The following is a 12,468-nucleotide window of genomic DNA, read 5'->3' on the forward strand; positions in this document are numbered from 1 at the left end:
CACAGGGTGAGGCTTGGTTCTCCAGCACCCCAAGAGGCTTCTCATCCTCCCCCCACAACTCCTGGAAGTCTGTCTGTCATGCCAAACTCTGCTGCCCAAGGGAGGTAGAGCTAAGCTCACAGGCTGTCATGAGGGCATACTATTCAGCACTGTCTTTCATAAATAGGATAAAAACCCTTCCTTCCCCCAAAACACAGCACAAACCTACCTCCCAAATATCCCTGCAATGCAAAAAATATCTGTTCTTGTCGCATTAGTATCTCTGATCTTAGCTACAAACTAAGCAAGGGCACAGAACAAGGACTAGAATCTGCTCTAGGCTTTTACAAACTAATGAATACCATGGCTTGAAGGGGAAAGTCTTCAGTACCTATTCTGAAACAAAAGGAGATGTGTGCTCATGTGGCGCTATGAAGCCAGATGCAATCTGGTAGTAGCATAACTAGGAATAGGTGAGTACGGCACTTAGGAAACAGGCTCCAGAATTGCCCTCCACCTCGGCAGAGACTGCAGTCTGGCAGCAAAAGCAGCCCAATGGTGTTGCTCTTGCAGCAGCAGCTGGGTGCACAGACATCATTCTGCTACTGCACAAGCAACATCTGGTGTGGACAGATCATGATGTGACAGTGGCTGCAATAGCAGCAGTCAGGGACTGTTTTTGAGTCCCCAACATAGCTAAGGCTCCTGTGCTCTTCCTGGCACAGGAAAATAGCTAGGGCCCATCCATCTATGCCTAACTGGGGACCCTGAAAAGAGGTAAATTTCTCGCCTAGTATAGTGTGAGTAAGTGATAGGTTGGGGACCTGCTGAAAACTGTGACTAGTGGAACCTGAATTCCTTTTTCTCACTCAGAATTTTTGCCAAAAGAGATATTTGTTTTGTTTTGTTTTTCCCCCTTGTATAATGAGTAAGAGTCCCAGGAAAAAAGAAGCACATGCTCCAGAGCACCACGGTTTTCTTGAGCTGGATAAAAAACAAAGAGCATTGGCAATAGATGATACAGGATCTGGTTCCATCAGGTGCGACCCTGATTGTATTAGACAGACTGCTCAGAAATAAGTAGTCCTTTCTAGTTGTAAATTTTCCATCTTCCTATATTTTAATGATGTTTTTAATTACACAAAAAGTATTAATATAAATGTTTATGCAGACAAAGCTTCTTTGATATTTTTCTGCATATTTTAGTTTCTTTTTGTTTGGGTTTAGAGAAGGGTCCTCTAGGAATACAACTACAACTAGTAAGCCTAATTTTGCCCTTGGAAACACCTGTGTAGTATCACCAAACACGAGTGGCTGAGGTAGCTTTTAGGCCATTAATCAAGAAACATTTAACAAAAAGTAAAACCCCAGACGCACATTGTACATAGAACAGACTTACATAGTAATCCAGCAGGATGCATGCAGTATGTTCTGCTAGATGTTTAATTCACCACTAGAGGGCACCCACCACATACTGTTAGTTTTGTAGAAACTATTTGAAACAGAAATTACAAGTCCACCACAACTAAAAAGTTTCAATAAGACGGAGGTGAAGAGAGAAGGATGATGGGGAGACGATGGATTTCCTCACTGTTTGACTATGTTAGTAATTCGAGCTACCTAGTGTGCATTTTTGCAGGTAATAGATATTCCAGGTAAAAGAGCTTTGGGTAGGAAATTAATTATTCAGTAAAAATCATAGAAATGTAGCATAGTTAGGGACTAGATACCATCTGTTCCAACTCCTTGTACTACGGCAGGATCAAATATTCCTAGAACATCTCGAATAGCTGTTTTTCTAACCTGTTCTGAGAAACAGCAAGCAGGGGAGATTCCACAAAGTCCTAGGTAGCCTGTTCCAGTTCCTAACCCTTAGAAAGTTTTCCTTGTATGTAATGTAGATCTCCTTCACTGCAAATAAAGCTGATGAGATTTTTTTCCTTCCCGCTGTGGTCATGTAGAACAGGTGATTACAGCCCTCCTATCTAACAATCTTTTATGCATTGTCAGCCTACTACAACTGCCCTCTCCTCACATTTTCTCTTTTCTGCTGTAAATTAACCCAATTCCACCAACCTTTACTCATTCAATATTTTCTAAACCTCTACATATTCTTCTTGCTCTTCTTTTGTCTATTCATTTATCCATGTCTTCCTTAGAGTGTGTTGCTCAAAACTAGACATAGTATTTAGCTAAGGCTTGATCAGCACACAGCAGAGTTGAGTTGAATAATTACTTTTTGTGTCTTACATACCACACCAATGTTAATACATAATGTTCCTGTTTACACAGTGTGTTCATACTAGTATTTAAACTGTAAAATAATTTTTTAAAAAATCACTGTAATCAACTACTTAGTGTATGCTGTACGCCCCCAGTCCACAGATGATGTGCTAATAGGACCTAACTCCAAAGTTATGAATACTCATGTTTTCAGTTCTGAAAGTCTGGTTCTTTACTCAAGCAGGTAAGACTCAAGTTTTGGGTGCTGAAAGTTCCTGGTTCAATTCCCACTGTGTTAAAGGTGATGGTACCCCACACAGACCCATTCCTTTTCATGGTAACATTAAGTTATGATGTAACAATACTGCATAATGTTGTAAAGAGAAAAAGGAAAGGAAAAATCTGAAAGTAATAACATTTATTTATGTATTTACTGTGAAGGAATTTTACTTACTTGCTTCAAATTAAAACAAGACTTAAAAATGAAAATTATAGTTGTGAAAGACTAGTTTTGTTATCAAGTTGGCATTGCAATCACAAGTACAGTGTTTGGCTTATGTGGATGCAGTATAGTAAGATTTTATAAGAATCTGAACCAAAAGTAATGGGTTTCCACATTAGTACACTTTACTGATACCAGTACTGCTGATTTCTGCTTCCTAATTTGACTTTAGTTGCATTTAGTTAAAACAGAATAAATACAGAATTAAAAACCTATTGTGCCTGATCTTAATAATATGTAATACATTGTACTTGAAGATTATATAAAAACTAAAATATGCAAATTTTAACGCATGTGTATGAGAAAGAAACCTGTTAAGATGAAGCAGACATTATTGCTGCATTATTGGTGAATAATTTAAGTATCTGACATGTAAAAGTCAAAGGTATCTTTTGTTCTTGTTTATGGAAACTGTATTTATAGTGCAGTTCCTAGCTGTGATATCCTAGCTAGAATTCTATGGACCATTCTAGTTTTTGGCCATGAATACAATGTTACACTGAAAATATGGGGGACTGATAAGAGACTAATCAAAACCAAGTCTTTAAGATCTGGAATTGAAGGTGAAAGGCAATGTAGACCCAACAGCTAATCAGGGGCAGAGACGCAGCTCCAAGCTAGGATCTGACTTTGCTGGTCATGCTGCCTTAAGGGGCATATCTCAATTTAGGGATTGCTTAAGGCAAGATTTCATTTTGGGAATATAGATGGAGGTCTGCCCAAGAGGTCCCAAAGTTTTCTCAGTCCCCTAGTTTGTATAATCATAATCACCTCCTCTTCCAGAGATTGATTTATAGACATTTACAAAGAAACTGAAACAGCAGCAGGCCCTTTATCTGGGTGATGCCAAACTCTTCACAAAGCTAATCTGTACAGGAGGTGGCCCAGCTGCCAATCCTATTCTTCCTGTGAAAGCTGGTTTCAAAGTATTGGGTTTGGGCAAGAAGGAAAGTAACACTTGTCACAGCCCTGGTCTGCCTTACTCTGCTAGAATCAGCATTGCTGTCAAGTCAAGTCCCTCAAGCAAATCCCCCTCTCTGTCTTCAGGAGACTCTTGTGTGATCAGGATGGATCTGAAGGGTGTTGGTACATCTCCTTGATGTGCTTTATTTAACTGAAAGAATGCCTGGGAATCTCCAGAGAGTTTTGTGGCTGGTCCCTACCACTGATCAGGCGTGAGTAAAGGCTCTGTTTTTATTATTATTGTTACTGGCAGGATTCATAGCCCTGTCTGTTTGAGCTTGAGTCAATTACATTCTGGGCATGTCTACACAGACATTTGTCATGCAGTTGACTAATTAACTGCCCAGTAAATGTCTTGGTGTCTCCACATGTGCATCTATTAGGCCACCCCTATTTTACATCTACACATGTACCCTTATTTCATGGGCCCCTATTAGGGTGCACAAGACTAATAAACTCCACAACAGGGTAGTACTTGTAAACAAGTATAAGTGCTACCCTGCTGCGGAGTTTTTTCATGCACAGCAGTTGACGCTACCCCGGCTGGCTGGGGCACAGGGTGTTTCAGTGTGGGGCCAGCCAGGGGGTAGCTCCCACACTGAAGCATGCTTGTGCCCCAACTAGCTGCTCTGCAGCACATGGAGGCCGATCAGAGCAGCCCTGGGCTGGTAGGCTGACCCCCCAGGTCTCCTGCCAGCCTGGCTTCCTTCAACTGGGCTTCATTTGCTGTGCATAAATGAACTCCAGAGCAATATGTTCCAGAGTTGTTTTGCTCTAGGCACACATTCAAGCAGCAGGCCCTGGAACAAAGAACTCCAGTGCAGTAAGCTCCAGCGTTTATTCATGCACATTAATCACATGTGTAGATGTGCCTGCTAAGTCCTTTATCTTTACTAACTTGAAACCATGTGCCAATTGTGCTGAGGCCCAGTCGAAGGTATGGAGAGATAAATAAGTTACCACAGGTAAAGTAGGGTGGAGGCTAGAGAGCATCAGCTACCCCATTGTGACTGTCCAACGTGCCTTCTTTTACTCCACAGTAAATGTGAGATAGCTTGCACCTCAGTGGAAGTGGGTGGGCTGCCTTGAATTTATGATGTAAGAGCACAGGCAGTTCCTAAGGAATAGCTGATGTACTATAACATAACATCACAGCTTACTTTGCACTAACTTAGTTGTGTGTGCCCATGCACTAAGGTCCTGCTTTCTTGTTAGTGCATCAGGTCCCAGCCTATTTTCGCTGAAGTCTCCTAAAGTGATTCCTGCAAGCAGGCCTGTCAGAAACACTAGGGATGATGATAATCAATTAATAACTGGGCATTCTACTGCCACTCAAAAGGCTGATACTTCTCACTCAGAAAATGAGACCTACTCTACTGCTATGAAGCTAAACTGTTTCTATCGGCAACTCCAGGAAGAAGTTTCTGCTGAGCCTCAGTATTCTCAATGACAACATTTTGTATGAACACCTGATACCAAAGGAATATTTTATAATGTTGCATCACTGAGCATCTTCAAAGGTCCTGCTTACATTGGATGAACTTTGTTTTCTGAAACTGTCAACTGAGCGAAAGGACGGCAGTTGCTCTGCTCATCCCCACTTCTTCTGTTTGAAATGGTGATCTGAGCTGCTATTGTGGACATCTCACCACCTCGTTTGTCCTGGGTCAGAACTCCTCTCTCCGAAATTGGGTTCAGGTTGGACTCTGTGATCTCGATGTCACTGCATTTGAACATCTGAATCAAACACCGCCTGAACTAGAATTTTAAAATAGAAAAGATAAGTCAAAATGTATTATAGCGCTTAAAGTATCTCTGTGAAGCAGTTTGTATTTTGGCTAAAACCTCTTAGCTGGGAGCATCTCAGAGCTGGGAATGTGTGGGGATAGCTGTCATCACCACTGAATGTTTGTTTTTACAACTGATGCAACAATTACTCTGGTGCAAAAAAACCCCAGCAACCCCCCAGAGGGACAGAGACAGTGAGAAATCATACTTTTTAAACATCATTTTCCCTTCAGTCATGTTACTAACAATTCCTTAGAACCCTCAATGTGGAATTGACCAATGACGTTTGTAATTTCTCCAGTTTGCTTTTGTCTGGTAACTTCTGGGTGCAGGAAAACAGTTTATTTACACATGTGAGCTGAGCATAGCAACACTGTACTTCTGTGCTGCCCTAAAAGCCAAAAGCACTCAAGCTGTAGGACATAAGGAGGGTGACCCTCATCCATGAGATGTAGAATCATGGGAATAAATGAATTAGCTGCTATTTCAGTACCCCAGCTGACTACAATGTTCATTTCAAGTACGTTTTCTTTTTAATAATTTGCAGCACCCAGAGCACATCTACACAAGACATTTACTGCAGAGCTGCCCAATTAGCTCCTCCATAAATACAAGGACTATCCTGCTACAGAGTTTTGTGGTTTGCAGCAGTGCAGGTGTAGATGATGACCAGTTGGCTGGAGTATGAGGGTGCTTCAGTGCCGGGGCTGCCTGCCAGCTAGCCCCATAGAGCATCCTCATGAATTCATGCCCCAGCCAGCTCCTCCACAGCACACAGAGCCAGGTCAGAGTAGTTCCCTACCAGCCAGGGCTACTCCAACCCAGATGAATGTGCTGCGGTCCTAGATGCATGTTCAAATGGTGCACCTGGGACCACTGAACTCTGATGCGGTAAGTGCCGGAGTTTATTGCTTTGCATTAATTGTGCCTGTAGACATGCCCCCAGTCTGTTTAATGTTTCTGCTGGCTACTGTACAGCCCATAAACCATTCCTTTCCATTCAGCTTATTATACTAAATGCGTTACCAGAACAGACACCCGTCAGTCAGGTTTCTTGTCCTAATCAGTCCTCCCTCAGCTCTTGATGCCTCTAAGGCAGTTCTGCACCCCAGGCAGTGACTGCATTTGTGTTGCCATTGGTAGCACGTCAGCCAGGAGAGCAGTGGTGGTGGTGGCTATTTTGTTCCCTGTGACAGGAGTAGCTCTACTGGAGCCTCTCTATTGGCGAATCCTCCCTCCTGTTATGGGCCAACCGCCTGCTTATTCGTCTGCTATGCCTTGTTCTTAATTGATTAATTAATTGATGTAATTAGTGGAAGGCTGCCTGTGTTATTTGCCCCAGTGGCCAGGGGGCACTATCTGTGGCTCCTTTTTCCTCCCCTACATCGCAGCCCAAGCCTCGCAGGTGCTACTGATGTAGTTTTAACCTGGACCTTGCTGTAATTTGGCCCTCCTCATGACTTCCCTGGGCTTCCGCCACCCTGTCTTGCCCTGAACCTTCCTGGTGCTCTGCTGCCCCCTCCTGGTGAGGCTTCCTACCACCTTTTCTCTGGGCTTCCAGCTGCCCCCTTGCCCTGGGGCTTTTCACTGCCCCCCCTCACTCTCCCTCTCTCACTGGGGTTTCTCTCTGACCCTTTCTGCTCTGAGGCTTCTCCCAGCCCCCCTCACTCTGGGGGTTCTCGCTGTCCCACGCCCTGGGGTCAGTGCACCCAAAATGCCATGCCCTTTCTGGTGCCGGGGCCCCCATGCTGCCATGGAGCCCCTATGAGGGCTCCAACCCTTAATAGCCCTACCCAGTCCTCCAGGTAAACAGCGGACACAAAACACAAAGCCCCTGGGCTATAACATAAAAACCTAAATCGTCCTGCCAAAACAATATTCAGTTCCTACCGGGTAATGCTCCCACCTGTAGCAGCAGTCAGTGGCTGCTCATGCAGTCAGGCTTCTCCCCTCTGTCTGCACTGGCCAGCGCCAGCGCCAGCTCCCTTGGCCGCCAGCAGGGAACTGGCCTCACGCCTGGGGTTTATATGGGCCAGGCCCTGCCCTTCCTGTCAGCTGGCTCCCCAGCGGTTGTCCTAGCAACCAGCACCTGTGACTGGCTGCCCTGGTAACTAGCAGCTGGGCTTCCCCCCACCTCGCTGCTAGGGGTCTCTCCCGAGCTATTTCTGCTCTCAAGTGCAGGGCACCTGTGTGCTCTGCGACATACCCTCATGAGGCCAGAATTTGGGGCTGGTGCTGTGGTTACCTCCCACACTAGTTACACTGCTGATATACTAATTCCACCCCAAAAATGTCTCTTACAGCAGCACACATAATTTTCCCCCTCCTAATATATACAACCAAAAACACGTTTCTCTCCTCAAAATTCAGCATACACCAATACTGCCTCCTCCAAATACACATCACATACACACCAATGTTGCAGCCTCTAGAAGTCTTCAAAGCTGAATTGTCATGCACATCTTCCAGAGAGAGAATGGTTCTCATCTCTTTGGGTCTATTTTCCTATTCTAACTTCTAGAACTTCTGATAATAATTATTATTTAGCATTTAAATATGCCTCTGACTAATGACTTTGTTAAACATACTTCATCACATTAAAAGATCTGCAATTTATATCGTAGTAGAGCTCAGAGGGTAGTCATCTCAGGCCCCTGTTCTGCTAGGTATTGTTCCACTGCATAGAAAGTAACTATCCATTATCCCTAAAATTGGAGTCTGTTACATTCCACAGCCTATAGATTTACATGTCGGTAAAAGAAAATAATGAATTATTGAGTAAACAATATCATTCACTTGGAAGTAAGACAAAGTATAAGACAATGAGTTAAAGCCATACAGTACCTGTTTGTTCATAAAGACATAAATAATTGGATTGTAAACAGTAGCTGTCTTGGCAAAGAAAGCTGGCATAGCTGCCAGACAAGGATCCAACTCCATGGAAGGGCATGCAGTAACAAGAATGGAAAAGGCTGCATATGGAGACCAGCAAACTAGATATCCAAGTATCATTATAACAACCATTCTAGTGACTTGTCGCTCAGGTTTCCTGGTAGTCCCCAATCTGCCTTGAGTATCTGACACCTTAGGAAGAAAAGAGAGAGAGAGATTCCAGAAAGCTTGCTAGAAAATAGGCAAAGACTCATACCAGTAAACCTCATGAGATGACTGTAAGAATTTGCCATCGCAACAGAACTTTTGTTGTTGAAGGCAGAGAGACCACTGTTATTCAGTCATAAAGTGGGAAGCTTCCTCAACAATGATGTGAATTACTACATAATTTTGCTATGTGCCAGCAGAGATAAACATGGCTTCAGTCAGTACCCAGGGTTCTAGCTAGGCTTCTGCAGCCCATATGGAAGCCCATGCTTCCACAACTTCACTGTTACTAGTGTCCAAACCTACTAGATCAGAGTGGCACAGGACTGGACCATGGCCCAGATGAATGGCATTAAGTCAGCCCTGTGGGCCAGCCCAATAGGCACTGCATATGGCATGGTCCCAGATGAGCTGGAGCAGATGTCATATGCAGCATATGAATCAACTGGAGACCAAAGGGTAGTGATAAGCTGTATGATGGGAGTCTACAGGCTGTATCTGACCTGTAGACTGCATCTTTGACACCACTGGGCTAGGTGAAGGCCAGTTGAAGTATGTCTACACTTGATGCAGTAATAATTCCTGACTGCAGCATAGAACACTCTTAAATATAGTCTCATTGAAAAATATATTTGTAATGTATGTAATTGCTAATAACTTGAGTCCGACTACACATAGAAGCATAGAAAATTAGGGTTGGAAGGGACCTCAGGAGATCATCAACTCCCCCTACCCCCTGCTCAAAGCAGGACTATCCTCATCTAGATCATTTCAGCCAAGGCTTTGTCTATCTGCGTCTTAAAAACCTCCAAGGAGGGAGATTCCACCATCTTTCTGGGTAACCTGTTCCAGTGTTTTATTAGCTTCCTAGTGAGCAAATTCTTCCTAATATCTAACCTAAACTTCCCTTACTGAAGCTTGAGACAGTTGTGCCTTGTTCTATCATCATGAACAAGATGAGCAGAATCTTACCTTCCATTTAGAACTCAGTGTCATAATTTTATGAAGCTCAATAGAACCCTTCTACCATAAGTTCAAATAGCCAAAAATGGTCTGTTGCCTCCATAAAAGTAGCTAATCTAAAGGTATGAAGCAGAAAGAGGGTTGACTCCTCAGATGATGTAAATCAGTAGGACTCCATTGGCTTCCCCAGAGCTACATCAAATTTTATCAGCTGAAGATATAGGCCGTAGCAGAAGTGCTCATGGCATGGCCCTGTCAGTTTCCAACGAATCTGTGTTCTGCTAAATACCTTGTCAGAAGGACACAAAAAAGGAAAGGAGGCTGAAGATATGTCTCAAAGTATGTTAAAAATGGGCCTTGTCATGCAAAATTATCCAACTTGAGCACATTCTTAGCAAAGTTGCTGGAGGCAAAAAATCTGCCTGCTTCACATCTTGCGTCCTTTTGAGCAGCTCTTTTTTCTCCCCTTTATCAGTTGGCAGCAAAATACAATTGCCAACACAATTACGTGACAAATACAAAAAATGCAGTTCCCCTCACCCCACAGTGTCACCAGTTTTAAGACACTTGTCCATATGAGTTCTTTCACTAGCTTCAGAAATTGCAGTCTTCTCCAAACCTGATTTTTCATCACTTGGCCACTGCTGACGTTGCACTGTTTAATTAGACATGGGACACTAAGCAGATAGAATTAAACCAAAGCAATTTAGCATGTACACACTTACACCAGATTATTCCTACATTGGTTTAGCCTGTACCTAAAAAGGAGGTTTTGGTAAATCAGATGTCAGATATGCACATAGTGCTGATTTTTCGGAATGCCTTTACAAACAGATGTTCTGTATTAATGTTACAAGACCTTACCTTAATTGTAGCTGTACTTTACATGTGCAATAGGTGATCATTAGAGCACTAGTGTGGATCAGGCTTTCTGGGGCTTCATAAGAGAAGAATAGCCATGAACTAGTATTTATAAGGATTAAGGGAGCACTCCTGGTATTATGGAAGGAGTCCTCTTCCTATGAAGATCACTTGGACAGCTTTAATTTGTTTAAGATCAGACATACAGGGATATTTAGTAATGTGTGGTCTGAGAAATATGAAATAAAATTAGCTTGAGTGATTAGCATGTCATGGTACATACATATTCTCTGGGCAGTCTCATTTAATTGCTTGTTCTGTCTATTACAGTGTACTTTATGAAACTGTGAGTTGTTAAATAATTAATATGAGATGTGTGCTAGCTTTACGTGGTGTTAGAACTCCTGGATCTAGATCAATAATAAATGAAAGAATTTCAGCTTCATTAAGAAACGGAGGACTAAAAAGACCAAACAGCGAGCAGGTTGGATTTCCCTAAGGAAAAAAAATGTTGGTACATGGCAAAGTAGATTCAGCTCAATTGTCTGTTCTTTAGGCATTCCAAGTCAGTTTTTGAAAGGTATTTACGCTTTTAGGAACATCCCAGGTAATTTTCAAAAGCATCCACATGCTTCCAGTGGAGGATGGTTTAACTTTTAAGTTTTGTATTGTATGTTTCCATCTGGTTTGATTGTGTTGCTCTAGATTTAGTAGTAATGAGTTAGAGTTTCTTAATTATCAAATAAATGAGATTGTTTTATTTGTATTATCTTTTTAATAAATAAATACCTGAAGTTGATTGCTTTATAGCAGCAATATAATATACTTTCCTTAATAAAGGGGCACTGCAGTATTATCCAAGCTCTGGAACCAAATAATTTAGCCATAAAGTTGAAAAGCCTTGGGAGTGTAGTGAATCTGGAATCTCACAGTTAGCAAAAACAGTGACAATAATTTCTTTTTTTAGAAAATATATCTGTTTTATAGAAACAAATTGAGGAAGACTATAGGAACGAAGAGTTCTTGCAATATATCTTCAATGACAATAATAATATTGAAGTGTTACCACCTAGGAGCCCCATCCCTGGACCTAGGATTATGGTGCTAGTGGGTTATACAAATATAACAAAAAAGATGATCCATTCGCCCCAAAGAGTTCATAACATATCATTATCTCTTTTGGAATGAAAGAATCTCAAATCCCTCTACTTGTATAGGAATCACTTTCTCCATGTCCTCATAGAGGCAACCACTTCTAGACAGGAACATTAAATATGTTTAATTGTTAATAATATTTTAGGAGAGGAACTGAAAAATAGTATTAATGCTGGAAAAAAATGGAGTTACTTAAGTTCCTACATTGCTGCTCACCTTAGATTGTTAGAAGGACCTAGGAATTCTGGTTATTGGTTTCTATTTTGGTCAATTCCTGTTTTATATGGCTGTTTAAGATGTATGATTTCTCAGAAAAATCAGTTGTGATAGTTTTATTTGAATTGTGTGGGCATATATTTGTGCATGATAAAAAACTGTAATCAGAAAAGCTTTTAAAAGCAAACTCATTATTGTTTGTGTTCTGTGTTCCCAACAGAATTACACAGACACACATACCGAGCTTACACGCAGTTGCTATGCATTAAAAACAATGTATAATACAAACTATGGGGAGTGGAAAAAATGCTAATGACCTTAGCTTTCTGCAGGATTGAGTTTTTTTCAGTGTTTAATTTTTTAAAATGTTTTTTCAGCAATTGCAGTGATTATATTATCAGTTATTTTTAGTTTAATAGAATAGTTTAAAGCCCTGCTTTGAGTCATGACAGGATTAAGTTCAGAAAACAAGAATTTTGCAGTGTTATGCTATATCATATCATCATGTGTAAGACTTTCCAAGAAAAGTGTACATATTTTCATGTACATTCATCTAAAGCAGTGGTTTCATAGTTCCATAGTTTCTAGGGTTGGAAGGGACCTGAGCAGATCAAGTCCGACCCCCTGCCATGGCAGGAAAGAGTACTGGGGTCAAACAACCCCAGCAAGGTGTACATCTAGCCTCCTCTTAACGACCCCCAGGGTAGGAGCCAGCACCA

The 12,468-nt window shown here is 41.9% G+C and overlaps 1 protein-coding gene across 1 annotated transcript in view; it reads right to left on the minus strand.

The window, feature by feature from the left end:
- Positions 1 to 5,194: 5,194 nt before the first annotated feature.
- The window catches only part of LOC109323877 (opsin-VA-like), a 14,820-nt gene continuing 7,546 nt past the window's right edge, over positions 5,195 to 12,468 (minus strand). Inside the window, exons 4-5 of the mRNA XM_019555539.1 lie at positions 8,300 to 8,539; positions 5,195 to 5,425 (exon numbers count right to left, since the gene is read on the minus strand). Coding sequence (XP_019411084.1) covers positions 5,195 to 5,425; positions 8,300 to 8,539 — 471 coding nt within the window. The remainder of the gene's footprint in view (positions 5,426 to 8,299; positions 8,540 to 12,468) is intronic.

Source organism: Crocodylus porosus, unplaced genomic scaffold (assembly GCF_001723895.1).
Source record: "Crocodylus porosus isolate Cpor-Errol unplaced genomic scaffold, CroPor_comp1, whole genome shotgun sequence".
NCBI classification, from domain to species: domain Eukaryota; kingdom Metazoa; phylum Chordata; order Crocodylia; family Crocodylidae; genus Crocodylus; species Crocodylus porosus.